Raw genomic sequence first — 22365 nt, forward strand, 5'->3', positions numbered from 1 at the left:
TTGGTGACAATATGCCATTTTTTTTAAAATACTGCCAGCTTTCCTCCTAAGGGGGCTACCATTTGAGACTTGGTTGGCATGCAAAGGGAAAAGTCATTGGGTTTGCATTCTGAAAGATTGCGAGTTATCCTCACCACCTCTTTGTGTAGGAGCTTGCCACTGTCTGCCTCTAAACGATCCTTGGGATTGTCCTCTGCCCCTCGGGCGCCTGTATCTGCCTCTTTGGGGTCTGTCCGTAGCAGGAAAGGACCAGTTTTTGGAAGGCCAATTTCTACTAAAGCGTAGGGGTTGTACCTGTAGAAATTCTTTCACAGTTTGCATTGATTTAGCCTTTTCCTCCATTTTCCTTAACACCTCCTCGGCCTTAGCACCAAATAGTACATCCTTTTGAAGAGGGGCGTCTAGTAATTTAGCTTTGACATGATCAGGTAAGGCTTGTTCCTTGAGCCAGGCATGCCTACGTATGACTGATCCTGTAACAGCAGCTCTACATGAGGCCTCTAGAGCATCAAAACCACATTGTAAGGTATGCTTACCCACTTGTTCTGCACTATGCATCAAATCCTGCAACTCCTTCAAGTCTGGTTGTTCAGGTTGTGACATTTTACTTTTCAATTGTGATAACAAAAACTGTTGGTATTTTAGCATATGAAACTGACAGTTTAAGGCCCTCATGGATAAGGTAGCCGAGGTATATACCTTCTTTCCCCACCTTTCTAAGGATCTGGAGTCTCTCTCGGAAGGTAATGGATTTTTAGCAATGGAGGCCTTAACTCCCTTGGGGCCCTGTGAGATGGTTTCTGAGTCAGCAGCATGGCTCTTGTATAGAAATTGGTGCGAGTCAGGAACCCTATAGTACCGGTCAGGCTTAACTGGAGCTGGAGGTAGAGAGTCCGGGTTAAGGCAGGCCTCCGAGTAAACATCATCTAGGATGTCCAAGACAGGAGGTATAGCCAGAGGCCTGTGCTGAGGTAGCAAGAGAAATTCCCTGAGCCTTTTCTTGGAATCAGAATAATCTTGGCCTTCCCAGTGGAAGTGTTCCCTTAAGGTATGCAAAGTTTCCCCAAATGAGTAATCCTCTGGGGGGGGGGGGACAGAAGGGATGGACTCCTCCGCATCAGAGTCTTCAAAAGGGGAGTAAGAATGTTCCTGATCATCAGAGTGCTCTGAAATAATGGAGCCCTGATCAGAGGAGGGGGAATCTTCCTCCACTCTGGGCCTTTTGTCCGGTGGGGGCTGAGAACCTCTGATAAGAGTAATTAAATCCTCAGCCATTTTAAGCATCTGTTTCTTAGGCATGGGACCTGGAGATGGGCCCTGTGTAGCTGGTCTCAGAGTGCATGGTTGCTTTAGACTTTGTGAAAGCCTTGATGGAGAAAGAAGAGGAAGGTCTGAAGACACCTTGAGTGGAGGTGGACCTGTCCACATTCTGAGTTTCAACGCCAAGAGTGGCTTCGGTATCTGTAGTCGGGATGTGGGCCGAGGAGCTTGCGGCCTCGGGCACAGGAGACACCGCCAAAGAAGTGTCGTCGGTAGTCAGGGGCTGCGTAGGCGCCTCGCTGAGAACCGGACCACGTGTAGTCAGCTTTGGCGTGGTGTCGGTCCTTGTCTTTACGTTTTTTTAGACATAACCGGAGTCGGAGTATCCGACGACATAGTATAGTTAAATGCTTTCCCAAAATAATGCTGGGCGAACTCCGCCCGACGCTTAATAGTGCGTTTGTTGAAAGTAGCACAAAAGCGACAGACCAAGACGTCGTGGTCTGGGCCTAAACAAGGTATACAGAGGGAATGGAAATCCTTATGCGGTATTTGCTTCCCACAAGAAATACAATTATTAACTTTGTCTGACATCGGTCTGAGGCAAGAAATGTTTCCCCAACGGGGTACTTAGCTTTTAAGAAGACTTCGGTTTCCAATTTTTCGTAATCTCAGGAGCTGGCCGACCGGCACTTGCGAACTGCTTCTGCTTCGGACACCGCACGGCAAGAAAGACTGAAGAAAATGGCGTTGGCTGGTTCCTTTACATCCCTGTCGCACTGACGTCAGGGAAGAAGCGACGACAACCGACGCCGGACCTAGACTTTGGAATTCGGCCGCCCGAGGACCCGACTGACGGCAGGAGAACCCATTTGTTATGACTGCAGCTGTATGCACGATGAACATCTGGATGCTGCTGGAATCGGTGACAATGGAGTGAGTACTCCAGGAGTAATGCAAGTGCAGGGGGGGGGGGGATGGGAAACTATACAGCAACATATAGAAGAGAAGGACATCTAAAGTTATGGTAAGTTCTTACACAATAATACTATGTCCTTCATTCATAAGCTGCTGTATTTATAACATCAGTGAGAGTGCAAAAGCTCCTGTCCTAAGGGGTGGTGGTGGAGCAGAAGCACTTTCCACGAACCCATGGAGGATGACTCTGGCAAATCCTGCTCTGGCTCAAGAGACCATGTCCAGTTTATAGTGTTTAGTGAATGTGTGTACCAAGGACCATGTAGCTGCTTCGAGAATAGCTGCTGTGTCCAAACCTTTAAAGAATGCTCCTGAGGAGGACACTGCCCTAGTGGAGTGTGCCTTGACAGGGGAGGACAGCGACTTACCATGTGTTGTGTAACAAACTGAGATGGTTTTAGATATCCAAGAGGACATCGTTTGCTTGGAAACAGGGTGCCCCAGGGCTCTTGGATGATAAGAGATTAAGAGCCTGTCAGACTTGCAGATGGGTTTGGTCTTGGCCAAATAGTATCTGATTTGTCTTTGTACATCTGTATCCTCTCTGCCAGGTTTTGTGGATAGAGAAAAAAGGTTGGCAGATTAATAGCCTGGTTCAAAGACAGTCCATTGACCACTTTAGGCATGAAGGCTGGGTTAGTATGTAAGCATACCCTGTTCTTGTGGAAGACAGTGAAATGGTGAGAGGTCATAAGGGCTTGGAGTTCAGAAACCCTTCTGGCTGAAGTGATGGCCACCAAGAGTATTGTTTTCCAAGTGCAGTGCTGGAGGGAGCAGTCACTGGCTGGTTCAAAGGGTGGGAGAGTCAATTTCTCCAGGACAAAATTTAGATCCCAAGGAGGCGGAATGGGCTTCCTTGGGGGGTCTGAGATGTAGTGCCCCCTTCAAAAAAAGCTTGACTTCTAACCTTGAAGCCAAAGGTGGTACCAGGGGCAGGCAAGATGAGATGCCAGGCAGATGGGTTTAATGGAGGAGTAGGAAAGTCCAGACTTCATTAGGTCAGACAGGTAAGACAAAACCACTGGAGGCTCTGCTGTCAGTGGTTGTAAGTTGTTTTTCTGACACCATATAGAAAATATCTTCCACTTACACAGGTATGATTTCCTGGTAGCTGGTTTCCTGACCTCCTGCAAAACCTGAAGCATGTCCTCTGTGTATAGGTGTCTGAAGGGAATCAATGCCCTATCACCCACAATGCAAGATTCAGTGTGGACAGTTGAGAGTTTAAGAGTGTTCCCTTCTTCTGTGTGAGTAGGTCCATTCGGTGGGGTAACTTGTGGTAACTGCCCTTGGCTAGATGTAATAACAAGGGGAACCAAAGCTGCCCTGGCCAATAGGGAGTCACAGCAAGATTTGAGGCTGCTCCTTCTGAATTTTCAGTAGGACTCTGTATGAGCAGGAAGGGGGGGGGGGTGCATAAGCGTACATCCCCTTCCCGGAGAGCGTCCACTTTCCATGCTTCTGGGTGTGGTACCCTGGAGGACAAGGTCGGGAGCTGTCTATTCATGGGGGAGGCAGAGAGATCCACATCTGGAATACCCCATCGATGGACCAGGTCCAGAAACACGTCCCTGTTCAGCATCGACTTATGAGACAGGGTCATGGTCCTGCTTAATTAATCCACCATCACATTGTCTGCAGAAGGGATGTATACCGCTTGGAGGATCTGTTTTTCCAAGGTGATTTTTCCAAGCCTGCAGTGCCAGCCTGCACAGGAGGTTTGACCTTGTCCCCCCATTTGTTGATGTACCACAGCACCATGGTGTTGTCTGTGTACCACCTCAAAGTGCCTGACAGAAGCTGATCTTTGAAAATTATCAAGGCTCTCATTTCCTTGATACCGATGTGATCTTTCTGTTGAGTGCGAATCCATGTGCTCCTCACTCTCCATTCTCCTAAGGTAGCACCCCACCCTGTGTCTGATGCATCTGTAGAGAGATCCTGGTTGGGGGTGTTGGTTGTAAGGGCAGGCCAGGATTTGACTGTATCTGGGACATCCACCAATACAGTTCCCTGGCCAGGCATGGGAGCATGTGGATCATGACCTCCTCCAGGGGAGGAAGGTGCTGCTTCCAGACTGTTCATAAGTACCACTGGAACTTCCTCATGTGCAGCCTTGCCAGAGGTACCATGGGGATGGTCGAGGCCATGAATCCTGGGATTCTGAGGAATTCCCTGGCTGAGAAGGCTTTGAGAGGAAGAATTTATCTGAAGTAAGCAATGCGAATCTCCATTTTTGCTGGGGGAAGGCAGGCCATCACTTCCCTTGTCAGAACCTGACAACCCAGGACACCTGATTCGGTGTGGGTATCAGGGATGATTTTTTTGAGGCTTATTGTAAACCTCAGATCTCTTAAGAGGGAGATAGTAAAGTCCAGGTGTTGTAAGGCCGTGGTACTTGATGTAGCCTGAATGAGGATGTCATTGAGGTAGGGGAAAAGTTGTATTCCCTGTGTCCTGGCAAAGGCCATGACTGGGACAGACATATACTCTTGGGGCCATGGAGAGACCAAATGGTAAAGCACAAAACTAAAAGTGTGCAGAGTCCAATGAGAAGCGGAGAAATTTTCTGACAAGAGGGTGAAATGGGATGTGTAAATAGGCACCCTTTATATGCAAGGATACTAAGAAGGCCTGTGGAGGGATGAGGGGCAGAAGAGTAGGTGGGGAGAGCATCCGAAAGGAGGTAACCCAGAGAAGGTGTTGGAGGTGTGAAATCCACAACTGGCCTCCAGGGGCCTTCTTTTCTGGGCACCAGGAAAATTCTTAAGTAGAACCATTCCCTCTTGCAAGAGAAGGGACTTTCTGAATGGTTCCCTGAGCGAGAAGTTCCTGTAGGACTGGGGGAAAGAAAGGTAATTGATCTCGGGGGGGGGGGGGGTTGAGACATGCCTTTGGGAGTAGGTCTGGCCTCACAAGTCATGAAGTATCCCTGCTTTATGACAAATAGGACCCAAGAGTCCATGGTAACCTGTTTCCAAGTGGGGAGGGATAGGGAGAGATGCATGGAGAGAGGGATATCTGGGTGAACAGCCTGGTAGTCACAGGCTACCAAACTTCCCCAGAAAGGGCTGTTTGGAAGAAGGAGAGGAGGGAACAGACCTAGAAGGAGGCTGTTTCCTGTGGTCTTTTCAGGTTTTAGCTGGCACTTTCCTAGCTGTGTATCTCACAAAGGAGGTTTTGGGAGGGTAAATTATTTAAAAATGTGGGACTGGGGAGACAAAAATATGTCTCAGTTCCTGTAGCTCCTTCACCTTTAGTCTGGAGAGCCTTGAACAGGTCAGCAGCAACTGTACCAAACAAGTCTTTATTGTCTACAGGAGCATCCAGGAGTTTAGATTTGATGTCACCAGGGAGGGGCTGTAATCTAAGCCAAGTGCATCTCCTGATGACAGATCCAGAGGCAGCAGCCCTGGATAAAGCTTCTACGGTGTCGTAGCTGCACTTAAGAGTGTTTGGTTACTTGGGTGCAGGAACTGAGGAGAGAAGATATTTTGGCCTTGGCATGAGAGTCAGGGAGCTCTCCCCCAATTGTCTGACCACACCTGCCATCAGAGCCAAAGAGTAATTAGCCATGTGTGTTTGGTAGTTGATGGCTAAGGTGGCAGAAGTGTAAACTTTTTTCCCCAGACGCTCCATGAATCTGCTCTCTTTACCTGAGGGCAATAGAGAGGTGGAGGGAAGTAATTTAGAAGTTTTATCAGCAGCTACAGTAATAAATGAAGGGTCTTCAGATGGGGCTTTGTACAGGAATTTAGCTTCATCAGGGACCTTACAGAATCTATTTTGGGATTTTGGTGCAGAAGGCTGTGAATCTGGATTTTTTGAAGCAGCCATGAAGGCATCCAGGAACACAGGGTGTACAGGGGGGTAGAGCAGAGGGGCTAGGAGACTCCAACTGGAGTAGCTCATAGCATCTCTTTTGGGTCTTGGTGACGTGGCTGCTGTCCCACTTGAAGTTTTGCAGAGGAGGAGAAGCAATTTGAGAAGAATAAGTGATGGATTCCTCATCTGAAGAATCCTCGGGAGCAGGTCCTTTAGGGGTAGAGGCCGGTGGGGCCTGACCTAAGGCCAGGAAGGCATTTAGAAGCCCTTGGGTAAAGGCCTGCCAATCCGGAAGTTGTTTGACTGGAGGAGTAGATGGAGGATGAGAGATATGCTTAGTCTTTTGTTTTACCTTTTTTATGGCATTCTGATGTCAAAGAATCTGAGATACGGTGAAGGGTAGGAGGGCCGGACACTTGCCGGCACTCCACATCATCAGAGGCTACATCTTCTCATACAACAATCTGAGAGACTCCACGCAGGCCCTCGGAAATTATGAGCCTTGGTTCCCCCTTGGCGACTAAATCGGACACCTGCGAATCCATCTGGGATATGACTTCAGGTGTAGTATCGACCTCCTTCGGGCTACCCACCAAAGGAAGACCCGAGGACTGTGGCTCTGCCTCCGAGCCTTTACCGGCCTCGAGAGGTACAGCTGGAGTGGAAGGCACAGCAGTCGGTTCAGGCCTAGTCTTTTTCACCTTCTTGACTGGAAGCTCGTCCGAGGAACTGGATGTCGGATCCATACAAGAAGCTAATCATTAAAGTCTCTGGTTTTCTAGGTAAAGTTTGAATGCTGCTAAGCGGCTTCTAAGGGGTTTTGGGGATGAAGGCCTGACAAATACTACAAAAGGCATGGTCGTGTTCTTGTCCTAGGCAAAACAGGCAGAGCTCATGCAAATCTTTATGTGGAATTTGCCTTCCACACCTACACTTGCCCTTCCTACCAGACATGAACCCAAAGCAGTAGCAAGCAAAAAATAAAAAGTCCCTATGGGGTACTTACCTGAAGTCGGATGGTGTGAAGTCACTTTTTCTGAAAGAGCGAAGACTAGAGCTGGCAGTCACACAGGAGGCAGAAAAGTTCAGAAGTGGTTGCGTGCTGACATTCACTTTATACCCATCCGTTTATGACTGACATCCTCTAAGAGAGATGCAGGATGTCACACGTGCCCTAGCGGTAGCATTTAACATTTGTATAATGGCCGGACATACGAGAATTCACCAAAGGCAAACTCTCTGATGTTATGGATACAGCAGCATATGAATAGGAGGACATCTGCTGGGAAGTTAGTCTCATACACAGGGGTACTGGTGGGATGTTATTCTCATCCACAGGGGGAAATGTGGGATGTTAGTCCTGACTCGCATCTCAAATGATACAGGAAGAACATAACTGTTAAATCCAGTGTCAAGACCCCAATGTAACAGGTCTCAGGTTGAGCTGAATCCCTGAAGAAATGCCCTAGGCCAGGGCTCAGACATAGTCCTAGAAAACAGACTTCCTAAATGTGGCATGACTTCCCAAGTCACCATCAAGCCAATAATGATTGGCAAATGTGTATAGTTGTACCAAAGACAAGTTGGTCAGGACACACATCACTGCATCACAGACCTTCTTGAAGTATGCAACAGAAAAAGCCACTCTTCTGGTGAAGTAAGGTTTGACTTACGTAGCTGCTACTGCAAAGTTAGGTGCCTGACGGCCAAAAACAATGTAGTCTGCAATCTACTTGGAAACCATCTCCTTGGCAATCACAAGCCATTCCTTTCTGACACCAAAGGGAGTAAAGAACAGGTCTGCATTCCTAGTTTTATGCACCCTCCTAAGGTAACACCAGAGCTACTGATGTATATGCTGAAATGTGAAGACCCCACCCCCAAGTTTCTGTTGTTGTTAACAAAATAGGACCTGTGAGACTGATTCGTAGAAACATCTGAAACCACCATTGGAGGAAATCTGAATTAATCCTGAGGGACATCCTATCCTTAAAAAAGGACACACATGATTCTTTGTACACAAAAGCCTGAAGTTCTAAAGTACAGTTGTGTACACGTACCATAAATGTAGATGTTCGAGTGTATTCACTGTTGCAGTCCTAACCAATGGGTTATCCGGCTCCTGGTAGCCCTCGATCAGCCAGAATACCAAAGGTAAGTAAACATGATGTCGGCTGTCGTCGGTTGTAAAGGACGTCAGGGCGTCCAATACAAAAGGAGGTAGCCGACGTCACTTCCTCAGTCTTTCTTGCCATAACTGTCAGAAGCCCCCAGAAAACAAGGCTTAAACCAAAATCAGCCTGCACCTTAGGAAAAGAGAAAAGGGGGAAGGAGGGAGGGCAAGCAGGACTGCAATAGTGAATACACTCGCATATCTACATTTATAGTAAGTGTACACAACTGTACTATGTTCATCGTGTTTCACTGTTGCAGTCATTACATTTGGGTTGATTACCAAAGCCCAGAGAAGAGGAAGGAGGAAACAACAGAATCAAGGACTGGAGATAATGCCCTGCAGAACAGCAGTGGCAAACCCTGCCCTGGCTCTTGAAAACAAAGGCAAATTATAATGTTTTGTGAAAGTGGGAAAAGAAGACCATGTGGCAGCTTCTGAAATGTCTTTAGTAGGGACACCCCTTAAAAAGGCTGCAGAAGTGTAAGCTGCTCTAGTTGAGTGGGTCCTAACCCCTTGAGGAGGAACCTTGCCATGAAAGGAATAACAAAAAGTAATGCAATGAGCAATCCATTTAGAATAGGTTTGCTTAGAAATGGCCTTGCCCTGGACTCCAGGGGCAAAGCTGACCAATAGCTGTGCTGATTTCCGAAGGCCTTTAGTCCTGTCAAGGTAAAACCTGAGTCGTCTATGCACATCAAGAGAATGTAGGATTCCTTTCACCTCTATTTTGAGGATTAGGAAAGAAGGTAGGAAGGTGTATGGACTGATTAAGAGTCAGGCTAGAAACCACCTTAGGCATAAAAAAAGTGGTTGGTTCTCAGAGAGACCCTATCTGCATGGAAAATAAGAAAAGGCACCACAGCCATCAAAGCATGCAGCTCCGAAACCCTCCTTGCTGAAGTTATAGCTAAGAGGAAGGCAGTCTTCTAAGAGAGAAACTTTAAATCTGCAGTGGCAGCTGGCTCAAAAGGAGGAAGAGTGAGCTTCACCAGAACAAAATTAAGATCCCAGGCTGGAGAAGGCGCCCTTCTGGGGGGTTTTAAGTTGCAAGCACCTCTGAGAAACATTTTCATCAGAGGATGAGAGAAAATGGGTTGTTCAAAAGAACAATGAGCAGAAATGGCTGAAGCATGGATCTTGATAGAGGACAAAGAAAGACCATCCTGAAGCAAATTAGCCAAGTATTCCAGGAACAGAGGAATGGTAGGCTGAGAAGAAGATTCCCCTCTAGTCTGCATCCAATGAGAAAATATTTCCCATTTGCCAGCATAGGAGTTCCTAGTGCTAGGCCTCCTGGCCTCCCTCACCATGTCACCCACCTGCTGGGAAAGGGAAGAAGAAAAGGATGGAGTCATACAATGAGCCAAGCTGTCAAATGGAGAGACTGAAGGAAGAAGAAAAGGATGGAGTCATACAATGAGCCATGCTGTCAAATGGAGAAACTGAAGATGAGGAAGAAAAGGATGGAGTCATACAATGAGCCAAGCTGCCAAATGGAGAGACTTAAGGAAGAAGAAAAGGATGGAGTCATACAATGAGGCAAGCTGTCAAATGGAGAGACTGAAGATGAGGATGGGATGGAGTCATACAATGAGCCAAGCTGTCAAATGGAGAGACTGAAGATGAGGATGGGATGGAGTCATACAATGAGCCAAGCTGTCAAATGTAGAGACTGAAGATGAGGATGGGATGGAGTCATACAATGAGCCATGCTGCAAACGGAGAGACTGAAGGAAGAAGAAAAGGATGGAGTCATACAATGAGCCACGCTGCCAAATGGAGAGACTGAAGATGAGGATGTAGAACGTTTCCCCCTTCCTGAACCAAAAGATCTGGCTTCAAAGGAAGATGCCAAGGAGGAAATTGGGAGAGACTGCGAATCAGTGGATATCAATGCTGCCTGGGCCAGTCCGGAGCTACGAGAATAGTCCTTGGTCGTTCGTCCCTGATCTTCAATAATACTCTGGGAAGAAGAGAAAGACGAGGGAAAGCATAAAGTGACAGCAGCGTCCAAGGGAAGGACAGAGCGTCCACTCTCCAGGCTCTGCTGTGATGCTGTCTGGTGCAAAAAAAGAGGTAGAAGATGGTTGTCTGGAGAGGAGAAAAGATCTACTTGAGGAGTAACCCAACGTCGAATGATACTGTAAAAAACTGCTTTGCTCAGCTGCCATTCGTGAGGATCCCGGGTCTGTCTGCTCAACTGGTGTGCTAAAACATTGAGCCTTCCTGGAAGAAACCAAGCTAGGAGATGCAGGCCCAGGAATGCTGCTATGGACCAAAGACTCGAGCTCTGTCTGCACAGGAGGTAATAATTAGTCCCTCCCTGCTTGTTGGTGTACCACATGACTGTGGTGTTGTCTGTCCTGACAAGCAGGGTCTCTGGAGAAAGAAGATGCTTGAAAGCTAGCAAGGCCTGCTGGACTGCCATCAACTCCTTTAAAATTATGTGCAGGTGCGTCTGCTGGGCATTCCAACTTCCCTGTATGCATTTGCCATCCAGGTGAGCTCCTCAGGCGTAGTCAGATGTGTCTGTGGTAAGAACTTGAGTGGCCTGGGGTGGGTGAAAAAGCATGCCTTTGTTGTGTAGACAGGCTGTTGCCCACCATAGAAAATCTGTCTGCAGACATGGAAGCAGAGGAATTGTCACGCCCTGCATGTGTTGATACCAAGTGTTCTTGAGGTACCATTGCAATTTCCTCATATGCAGTTTTGCATATGGAATCATGAGAATACAAGATACCATGAATCCCAGTGCTTGCAGGTATTTCCTTGCAGGGAGCTGGGGCAGGCTTGCCAAGTCCTTGAAGTAAACTGAAAGATATGTCCACTTCTCCTGGGTGAGATGCATCATCTGGGTGGCTGTGTTCAGACTCGCTCCCAGGAATGTTATCTCTTTGGATGGCACCATTTCTGATTTTTCCACGTTGAGTGTGTAACCCAGGGAAGAGAGAAGACTCTACAAATTCTAGATCCTTTAACAGCTGTTCCTGAGAATTTGCTTGAATTAGACAATTGTACAAGTATGGATAAATCTGAATTTTCTTTTGCCTGCAAAAAGCAATGACTGGAGCCAGGCACTTTGTGAAAATTCTGGGAGCAGTAGATAAGCCAAAGGGCAGTGCAGAGAATTGATAATGTTGCTTGCCCACCCTGAAATGAAGGTATTGCCTGCAACTTTCCCTGATAGGGATGTGCAGATAAGCTTCTTTGAGATCCAGTGTTACCAGCCAGGAATCCTTTTCTAACATTGGCAGTAACTGATGCAGAGTGAGCATTTTGAGCTTTGGAATTATCATGAAAAAGGTCAGGATGGATAGATCTAGGATAGGATGCCAGGTGCCTTCTTTTTTTGGAACTAGGAAAAGTCTGGAATAGAAATCCTGGCCTACCCGCTGAGCAGGAACTGATTCTATTGCTCCCAGATGTAACAGAGACAAAATTTGTTTTTCTACTTCTGCCCTTTGGTTTGTGGGAGCGTCCGGGAATCCTTTGGGTACTGGAAAGGTGTGGAAAGAAAACTTGTGTCCTAGGGATACAGTTCTGAGTACCCATTTGTCATCCGTGATGGTGGCCCAAACATGTAAAAAGGGCCAACCTTCCCCCTAAAGGACTCTCCGGGCAAGCAAGAACAAGAAGAAGTTGGACAGAGTCACTGAGAATATTTAGATTGAGATGCAGGCTTAGAACTTCCCGCCTTGGAAGAGGAAGCCTGCCAGTGCTGAGAGCTTTGAGGGTAGCCACCTGTCTCCTAGAAGATTTGTAACCTCTAGTCCTAGAATGGCTCTGTCTGCTGGTACCAGGGAACGTCCAACTCTTAGAAGGGTAATTCCTGCTAAAGCGAGGAGGCTGAACCTGCAGAAAGTCTTCAACTGTTTGCGCAGACTTGGCCTTGTCTTCCATCTTCTTGAGCACTTCCTCTGCTTTGCTGCCAAAAAGCCTGACCTTATGCAAAGGTACATCTAAAAGCTTAGCCTTAACAAGCTCTGGTAGGGGCTGCTCCCTGAGCCATGCGTGCCTTCTAATAACAGAGCCAGTAGCTGTAGCCCTATAGGAGGCTTCTAGAATGTCAAAAACCACAATGTAAAGAATGTTTATTGACTAGACTGGCAGAATTCAGCAAATCCTGCATACACTTACTCTTCCGCCAACTGAGGCACACCTGCTATCCTAGACTTAATAGCTTCCAAGGTGTGCTGCTGGTACTTCAGCATATGAAAAAGACAATTAGTAGACCTAACAGCAAGAGTGGCAGAGGTATAAACATTTTTACCCCACCTATCTAGGTTCCTGGATTCTCTGTCAGAAGGAACAGGATTTTTAGCAACAGTGGCCTTAACCCCTTTAGGACCTTGAGAAATAACCTCTGGATCAGCCAACGGATTCCTGAAAAGAAACAAATGAGAATCAGGGACTCTATAGTACCGGTCAGGTTTCCTGGGAGCAGGAGGAACTGAATTTGGAGTCAAGGAATTTTCCAGAAAAACATCAACCACCACTTCCAACACAGGAGGAATAGCCAAAGGCTTATGCTGGGGCAAATCCAAAAACTCCCTAATCCTTTTCTTAGAAAGGAGATAATCCTGACTTTCCCATTTAAAATGTTCCCTGAGAGTATTTAAAGTATCACCAAAAGAGAAAGCTTCTGGAGAAGAAGCAGAAGGGATGGACTCCTCTGCGTCTGAATCCTCAAAAGGAGAGAAAGCTTGAGAAACTTCTTCATCAACAGAAATGCTAGAAGTATCAGAACCTGAATAAGACAAAGCCTCAGGAGAGACATCCCTACCTCTTTTTGAAGGAGGAGGCTGTGAACCCCTAATAAGAGTCAAAAGGTCATCAGCCATTTTAACCATTTGAGAATGAGGGGAACAAGAGGAAACTGGAGCCTGCTTCTTCACAGGCTTACGAATGGAAGATTTACCTGCAAGTCTAAAGGACTCTGGAGGCCTGGCAACCGCCTAAGTTGCAGCCGAAGTCGTCGGTGTGAGCTTGCTGTCTGAACAAAGAACGGAGGTCTTGGACACCGGAGTCAGCTTCGCGGCTCTGGATCCAGCTGAAGAAGCAATAGGTGGAAGGTCAGAAGGCAAAATGGACACCGGAGGCCTGGGGACCTCTGAAATGGTCTCAACCGAGCCCTGCAGTTGAAAATCTGCGGTATGCAGGGGGTGCAAAGGTGCCTCACTGGCTACCGCATGACTGATGACCAACCTAACATCATCCGAGGGCTTGACCTTCAGAAGCCTGTCACGGTCCTTATCTTTACGCTTCTTGAGGATATCCGAAGCCTGAAGACAAGCGGGCGACATGCCAACAAACTTAGGCCAAACTCCAAAATGCTTAGCTAAAAGCTTAGTCCAACGACAAATAGTATGCGGATTAAAGGAAGCACAAAGATCACAATTAGGAACTTCGTGGTCAAGGCCTAAACAAATAATACAATAGGAATGAAAATCTCTATGGGGAATCTGCTTTCCACAGGTAAGACAATTATTAACCTTTTCTGACATTCGTTAAGGCAAGAAAAGAGGATCCCCAACGGGGTACTTAGCTGTAGCTGACTTCAACTTTGTAGTCTGAAACAAAAAAGGTAAACTGCCGACCAGCACTCATGCAAAAAATGCTTCTGCTTCGGGCTCCACGGCCAGGAAGACTGAGGAAGTGACGTCGGCTGACTCCTTTTGTATCGGACGCCCTGACGTCCTTTACAACCGATGACAGCCAACATAATTTTTACTTACCTTTGGTATTCTGGCCGATCGAGGGCTATCGGGAGCCCATTGGTTAGGACTGCAACAGTGAAACACGATGAACATCCTACATTATGCAAAAGTGATGGCTACATATAACTTTTTTTTTCAAAAACTTCAAAGCTGATAAGCTACCAGACTCGAAGAGTAACACATGGAAGCTGGTCTATCATGAAATTCTGAAACCAAATAAAGGAAGTTCTCCAGTGAATGCCAGACATAAAGGGACTAGCAAATCGTGCCCTCGACAAGGTAAAAACATGCATAAACATACGACACATGCAGCATGATAATGGAATAACTGAGGGAATGATCATACAAGTGCATGAGATGTCACAATCACTTGCAGACTAACTGAATGGGGTGGATATGGGGTACCTTCTACTTCCAGGTACAGGTTAGGGTAAAGAATCAGTGGAAAGGCAAGAATGGATTGGGAAAACAGAATGTGCCCCCGCTACGTGTCCTCCATTCCCAAAGAACAGAGCAAAAGAAAATGAGGGCCACATTTAATTTGAATTCAGCAGAGGACTGGAGGCCAGAATCAGAACATCTGATAGCCTGCACACTTCTCCAGGGATGTGATCCACTGAAAGAAGGCTGAGCTTAACCAATGCCTACTACAACAAGAGCATCACTTCTCTGAAAAGGGGTACAAGGTGGTCACACCTTGTCTTTTTAGATACCATGTGATGAACTGGCTGACTGCGTGAGGAAAAAGCCCTGGATACAACTCTTTCTCAAATGACCTCCCAGCCACATCTACTGTTTTGAGTATCAAGTGGATAATGTTGATTCCTCTTTTTGGGGATAGACAGAGTTGTGTGTAGGAGACCCAAATAAGTGGGAGATGAGGTGGGATTCCCAGGTTGTAAGAGAAGTACCAGCTGCAAAAATCTGTGATGTGGTTTTGTGATAGGGAGGAGAAAAACCACCAGAAGGTGGAGGGGACTGCCCACCACTCTAAGGACTAGTGACAAGTGTCAGACACCAAAAGCGAGTGGAACCATCAAGGTTGGAAGATACAGCAGTCTGCATCATCATCAAACAGGCTAACACCATGACCTTCTGGGCTCTCTCCAGGAAATGGAGCAGCCAACAACAGAAATATTGAATTCTGCCCTGATAAATGACTTCCTTGACTGTCCAGTGTAATCAGTTCTGGGAGCAGCTTTAATCCTTGTTCATGGTTTGTGTTAGGCATTCCCCTACCATCCGAATTGTTTGGGATGCAGATGCCATTATGCTAACTGGTATGTATCTGCAATCTGACACCCAAAAGACATTGTCTGGCTGCGTGCAGCACTATATTGATCTATTTGCTGATCTAGGGATAAGTTCCTTAAACTATTGCTGCCGATTTCTTTTTGGCTGGATGTAAATAGGTTCATAGGTAGGTACTAGGCTATCTGCCCAAAGGCATTTATAAGCCTAGCCAGAATATGTTGGCTTTCGTCGCCTCCTTAGATTAGTTCCCTGTGCCTCTGTCCGGCAAAGCCACTGAAGTGACCCCTGGGGTAAACTTTCTGTTTCCCATCCACTCGTCAAGGTTTCTTTTGAAGAGTGTTAGTGAGGAGCTTAAATTACAACTGCAACAAATCTGACTAGTGAGATTACTGGGGATGTTATGGATGACAGAAATGGATGACTGTTTCTGGAAGTTTCTGCTGGGACTGCAAAGAATACTGCCCCATACTTAAGTGTTTGTGTGGATCCATGACTTATTTGTCTTTTTTGTTTTCAGTCTCTCTTGAAATGTAATAACAGAGAGCCAGTTAATTTAAACACTGGACTCTCACACCAAACTCAATGGACCAGATTATTACTAGACCAAATAAAAGGTAAAATACTCTTGACTTGATACTTACAAAAGTAACATCATCACGTGCAACTCCACTAGTAACTCTCAGATTAAGTCAGATCATAAGCTAGTCACCTCTTCATTCAAACTACCTAAACTCCCTGAAACCAATACATCAGAAATCAAAGCCTTCCAAGGGCACAAATTTCAAATTTTAAGCCATCTCAAAATTCACTTACAAAAAAAAAGTAGTACTTAAGATATCACCTCAGCAGACAGACTTGCAAAGGTGTTTTGTATCCAAATAAATAAATGTACAGCATTGGCAGTCTGATCTAGAGCGAAATACAATGGGAAATTTAAAAGTTAACCACCCTGGTGGTCCAGTAACAAATAAAAATCTACAACAAAAGGAAAAAACTCACTAGAGTATACAACAGATCTAAAGACTTTCAAGTCAAGAAAATATAAGGAAATTAGAAGACTACTTCATCTACTAAGGCAGTCCATGAACTCAGGTTGGCATTTGAAGCAAAGGAAAATTACAAATCCTTTGTTTAGGTACGTTAGAAAACTAAGACACACAATATACACAATTCTTACTAAACAAAAAACAATTGGACCAGATGAACATCGCCACACTAGCAAATGTATATGGTTCAAATTTCACTCCTGAGATAATATCTTAAGCATAGCTCCCAATCGTCCCGAATTAACTGGGAGCACCCGTTTTTACGCTTAAATAAGCTTACTTAGTGCCCAGTTTTGGTGCAAAAAGACCCGCGATCTACACTGAAGCAGGCTCTGTTCTGGCTGTAGACATCTCAGCCAATCAGAGCGTTGATTTACTGCACCAGTTTTCCATGCAGCCAGCCAGCATGCTTCCATTCAATCAATGCCTACATGCAGAAGTTACAAGGGGCTGCAGCGGACCTGCTATGGATGGAGGGCTCAATTAGGTCCACTCAGTCTGCCTATATCAAGCATCAGGATAGTGGAAGGCTACATACCAATCTCTGAAGACTGGGGGTGAGGACTGAGCTACTGCGTCTGGCTGCTACTTGGAATTAGACTGTCGGATGGAGAGAGGAGAGAGCTGCAGAGAAGCAGAATATCGTTTGTTCGTGTCATTGGATATTCTGAGAAATGAGAAGGCGAGAGACAGAAGAAATCATTCGGTTCATCTGCGAACTTGTGAAGCATGATTGCTCATGGGCGTGTGGATTAAATAATTGTTCCCAGGTGGTCTGTGATCTGTGGTTTTTCGCTGTGTGTCAGTTTCCGAGGATTTTTTTATTTTCAGGTAAGCTCTAAAAAACAGTTGTTTAACCTGGATTAACCACTCCTATAGGCTTGGCTGCCACATTAGCGATGCAGTCTGGACCATGAGATCCCTTCTCCATGCGGAGGACCCTGCAATAGGAAAACCTCAGCTGTAGAGGGGTCTATGAATTCAAATTAAGGCTTAGAGTGATGGGTAAACCTTCTGAATTAAGACTTCTCCAGCCGGCAAAGCCTTTATTTCTGTATCCCAGGTATGTGCAGTAAACAATGTACAGAGCATGGCATAGTTTCAGACAACTGATAGTATTATTTGGTATTTACATTTCAAATCCATGGCTAGTTACTGAAAACTTGTTAAAAAAGTTACTTTTGCACCTTTGATAGTTTAACCTCAAGTCTCTCTAAAATATTTTTGTTGTATACGTCATGGACTACTTAATTTTTGTATTCTGACGTTTCAACATTTTCTGTGCTATTCTTATTGCAGGCTGTACCTATTTTTGTGTCTGTTATGTAATTAATTAATTGCATCTTACTGTTTTTAATGAAGTTTTGCTCTCTAGAACTCCAATGAAAAGAGTTTAACAAAGTGGGCAGTCCTGGCAAACAAGTACAATTAATGAATGAATTGATTGACCATATGACTGATTGATTCATTAATTAATAGAATCCGACCAAATTTGTAAAGTGCTCATGCTTAAAATAATGCCCCGTCTTTGTGTAACTGAACAAATGGGTGGGCGTGTCCATTAATGCACTCATTTAAATATGCATCTTATGTAAATTAGGTGTCCCTGAATGTCCCTGATTTTAAGGACATTTGTCCCTGATTCTCTGATCTGGAGATTGAGAGGTATGATCTTAAGTCTTACAATACCCGTTTCTCAAACCTCCCCATCATCACTAAAGAACATGCACTGAAAGTGATATCCCAGACAAACAGAATTTCCTTAACTCATTCCCTCCAGTACAGCTCTTCTGAGTGTGTACCTTTAACTCCTAGTGGGCGTGACTTGAGGCTGTAAAAAATGAAGTTATCCCCTTAGAGTTCTAACAAATACTCATTGACAGAGGTCAAATAACAATACAATTGTGTTTATCATGTATGTTTAAAGATAAAATATTCTGATACGTTATACATACATTGGTTTTGAAATTTTTAATACCAATATGAAAGAGCAATATTTGGTGCCTAGAGGTGCTGTAGGAGGTAACTGCAGAAACACCTGGAAGCGCACTTGGCTGTAATGAGTTAATGGGACCAGATGACATAGTGGGCTGTTTGTTAAACTTTACTGAACATGCTGTGGTGGAAGCTGTCCATACGTCACTTAACCTGAGCCTGGCTAATGTCTCAGACTCAGAGGTATGGCATACGGCACTGGTGATGCCATTGCATAAAGGGTGACCGCACTACTTACCACAAAAGCTACATGCCCAATCAGCCTGCCAAGTCTCATTTGTAAGGACATATATTTATATAGACACACACACATATATATACATAAACACACACACACACACACACACACACACACACACACACACACACACACACACACAATGTATTTTACTTATTCATCTGACATTTGTTTACCGGGAAAGTCCAACTGGGTATAAGCCCATTTTCAGCGGAGGCCTGAGGAGAAAAGCTCCACAGTACACAAAGAGAATTAAACTGAACAGTTACAAATATTAAGACAATAATAAAGTAGTACAAAATATGAAATACAAAACAAGAAAAATAAACAAAATATAAAGGCAAGTAATAAAGTTGACCATGTATTATATACAAGGTAGAACAGAGTTCCTAATATATATATACATATATATATATATATATACATATATATAAACACATACATATACACATATGGATTTATTTCAGATCAAGTTTTCATACGTTTTCAGAAACTCAACATATGACTGAGACCATATTTTTGACTTTCCAAAAATGAACAAAACTAAAATATCTACATTTTTGCGGGGGGGGGGGGGGGGGCTCCCCTGCAATCCCTACACTCTCTGCAAATTATTTATACCAACTCTGAGTTCACACCACAGTGGGGAAAAAGGTAAATTCCCTGATTACCAGTGTATCGCCTTCGCCATTTAAATGCTTACAGTTTTTGGAAAGATGAACATATGGTCTTGACCATATGAAGTCAGAGTTTCCAAAAACCTGATCATCTGACATAAACCCATTTACACACACTCACACATGTGCTATATATACAACATTAACAACTTTCTAGCTAAACGAGACAGGCTTACACCTGGCAGTGATGTATTGTTCCCCTCCTTTATACGAGACAGGCTTACACCTGGCAGTGATGTATTGTTTCCCTCCTTTAAACGAGACAGGCTTACACCTGGCAGTGATGTATTGTTTCCCTCCTTTAAACGAGACAGGCTTACACCTGGCAGTGATGTATTATTTCCCTCCTTTAAATGAGACAGGCTTACACCTGGCAGTGATGTATTGTTTCCCTCCTTTAAACGCGACAGGCTTACACCTGGCAGTGATGTATTGTTTCCCTCCTTTAAACGAGACAGGCTTACACCTGGCAGTGATGGATTGTTTCCCTCCTTTAAACGAGACAGGCTTACACCTGGCAGTGATGTATTGTTTCCCTCCTTTAAAAACTCCCCTCTGCATCATCAGCTGTACCTGTTCCAGAAAAACTCCAAATGCTTCAGAATCACATCTGTCATTCTAGTGCAGGAAAAGGCAGAAAGCTTCACCACAGTCATACAATCGATCAGGTCACATTCTAATTAACCAAAGACGTGCTCTTCTTGTTAGTACACTTTTACACACAGACCACCACTAAGCCTTCCATCACTATTTCCATAAAATATTCCAGGCCTCTCAGAGGTTTATCGCTCTGTATTTTTCACTGGCAGAGCTTTAGGCCTACAATCTGGAGCTCACGCCCAGGCTCACTTCACCAGTTCCCCTCCCCCCTTCACTGCCTTCACCAAATAGTTTCAAATGCCACTTCAGGAGCAATGCGAATACAGATACAATGACTTGTTGAATAGTAATCTCTGTAAATCCTTTACAAATGTACTCATTTATCTGCAGAACTCTGCAGCATTGCATCCCTTGGGTGCATATACGGTTATTCCCGGGTCTTTATCATATGTTCGAAGTTTTATAACTTCGAACATTAAAATATCGAATTTAAATGTTCGAAGTTATAAAACTTCAAACATATGTATAAAAAAAAAACAAAACTAACGGCTGTAGGTGGGGGGGGGCAAGCCCCCCTGCACCCCCCACACCCCCCGCTCTTTAAATATACCAACTCCGAGACTGCACTACACTGTAGTAAGGGAAATCTTCCCTTTACCACACTATAGTGTTGTCTCAGAGTTGGTATATTTAAAGAGCGGGTGGTGTGGGGGGTGCAGGGGGGCTTGCCCTACACTAGTCAGGTAAGTTCTGTTTGTTTTTTTTTTTTGTTTTTTTATTATATGTTTTATGTTTGAAATTTCGAACATTTAAATTCGATTTAACATTCAAAGTTTTCAAACTTCGAACATATAATATAGACCCGTTATTCCCTACAGTAAGTATTTTTTTGTACACAGCTGCAGTAAGTTTTATTTTGTACTGTTCTTTGTACATTACTGTACTATAATTTTAATTTCTCAACTAGCTGATGACTCTAAAGGGGTTCTTTAGTGGTGTAGTCTGCCTTCACTCTACATAAATACCAACCTAGAAGGTTCTGCTGCAGGATTGCTTCAAGTTCCTCTTCTGGCAACAAGGGACAAAGCTCCCCCAGACAACCAGCAGCTGCCATGCGAGTCATATCCTGCAAAGACAAAACAGAAACAGACTGATCAAGCACTACACTTCATAACTACAAGAAAAGAAAACTAAATGAAAAACTAAGCTGAGGAACAGACACGACAGTTATGAACTTAATGTCAGATTTTGAACAAGTTAATCTTCCTCAAACAGGACTAAACCTGCAGGGCTGTTAGCTCAGCATCTGAAACCTCAAATTCCACCATCTCCTTATCTATTCTGCACCATATGTTTTGTTTTATCGGACAGCAACATGAGTCGACTATATGACTCGACTGTATAACATTATATATATATATATTATACATACCTATAAATAAAAGAAAGGAGATATGGTTAAGAAGTAACAAGTCTTATGTAGAGGGACTGACAAATGTTAAAGTATTGTATGATGGGAAATCTCTCAGAACAAGAAAAGGAGCAGCAGAATGCTAAGCAGAAAATAAAGAATTACCTCGGTAATATACAAGAGTTTAGAAAGACTGCTGTTAAGCAACTTTTTTTTTTATAACACTATAGCACAAAAAACGTTTAGCACAAGGACTCCAGCAACAAAGTAGAAAGGGATGTCGCCAAGCTTAGGTAGCCTAGAACAAGGAAGGTAACAAAAGATCCAGTAGTGGTATTAGAAATATTTCAGAAATTCCATGAAAGCCTGTACATAAAAAAAAAAGAAACATGGAAATCAAAAAAAGATACAAATGGAAATGCTTATGGAAGAATTAAATGTGCCAAGGTAGATGAGGCTCAATTACTAACAGGATGGGAGGAGATGAGATAAAAAAATGTGATGTATAACCGATCTACAGAAAAGCCCCTAGGAATAGATGGTATCCCTGTAGACGTTTGGAAGGTAGGATGGAAAACAACTGATAACTATCTGGAAGTTTTCATTTAACAGTATTTTAACAAGAGAAGTGCCACCATCCTGGAAGAAAGCAGTGGTAGCTGTAATACCTAAAGAGGGTAAAGATCCATCAGATCCAGCTTCATACAGGCCCACTTCAATACTAAACCATGATTATAAAGTGTTTGTGTCTATAATGACTAAAAGAATGGCAAACAATGCCAAAATTAACAGATATGGATCAGTGTGGCTTTGTGGAGGGGAGGAAAAGATTTGACAACATTAACAGGACATTGGTGATCTAGGGGGAAGCAGAATGTAAGAAATTACCATTTTTGCTGATGGGTCTTGATGCAGAGAAAACATCTGACAGAGTAAGCTGGGACTTTATGAGCAGGGCAATGGAAGCATTTGCATTTCCTGAAAAAGCTCTAAGGTTGAATATGAGGACATATGAGGGATCAGAGACAAAAATTCAAGTGGGTGGGGTCCTCCCTGATAATTTCTGCTTGAGCAGACGAACCAGGCAGGGGTGTCCTCTTTACCCTTTATTATCTGCATTACGTTTAGAACCACAGGCAAAGAAAATAAGGGACTCAAAAATTCAAGGATATAATTGGCATGGTAGTG

General features: G+C 44.4%; 1 protein-coding gene across 1 annotated transcript in view; it reads right to left on the minus strand.

Moving 5' to 3' along the window:
• GCN1 (GCN1 activator of EIF2AK4) overlaps positions 1-22365 on the minus strand; it is a gene marked incomplete in the record, with an annotated part of 2100248 nt that overhangs the window by 122368 nt on the left and 1955515 nt on the right. Inside the window, 1 exon segment of the mRNA XM_044068902.1 lies at positions 20796-20892. Coding sequence (XP_043924837.1) covers positions 20796-20892 — 97 coding nt within the window.

This window comes from Protopterus annectens, chromosome 4.part0 (genome assembly GCF_019279795.1).
Source record: "Protopterus annectens isolate FY-2018-M chromosome 4.part0, PAN1.0, whole genome shotgun sequence".
Classification (NCBI taxonomy): Eukaryota; Metazoa; Chordata; order Ceratodontiformes; family Protopteridae; genus Protopterus; species Protopterus annectens.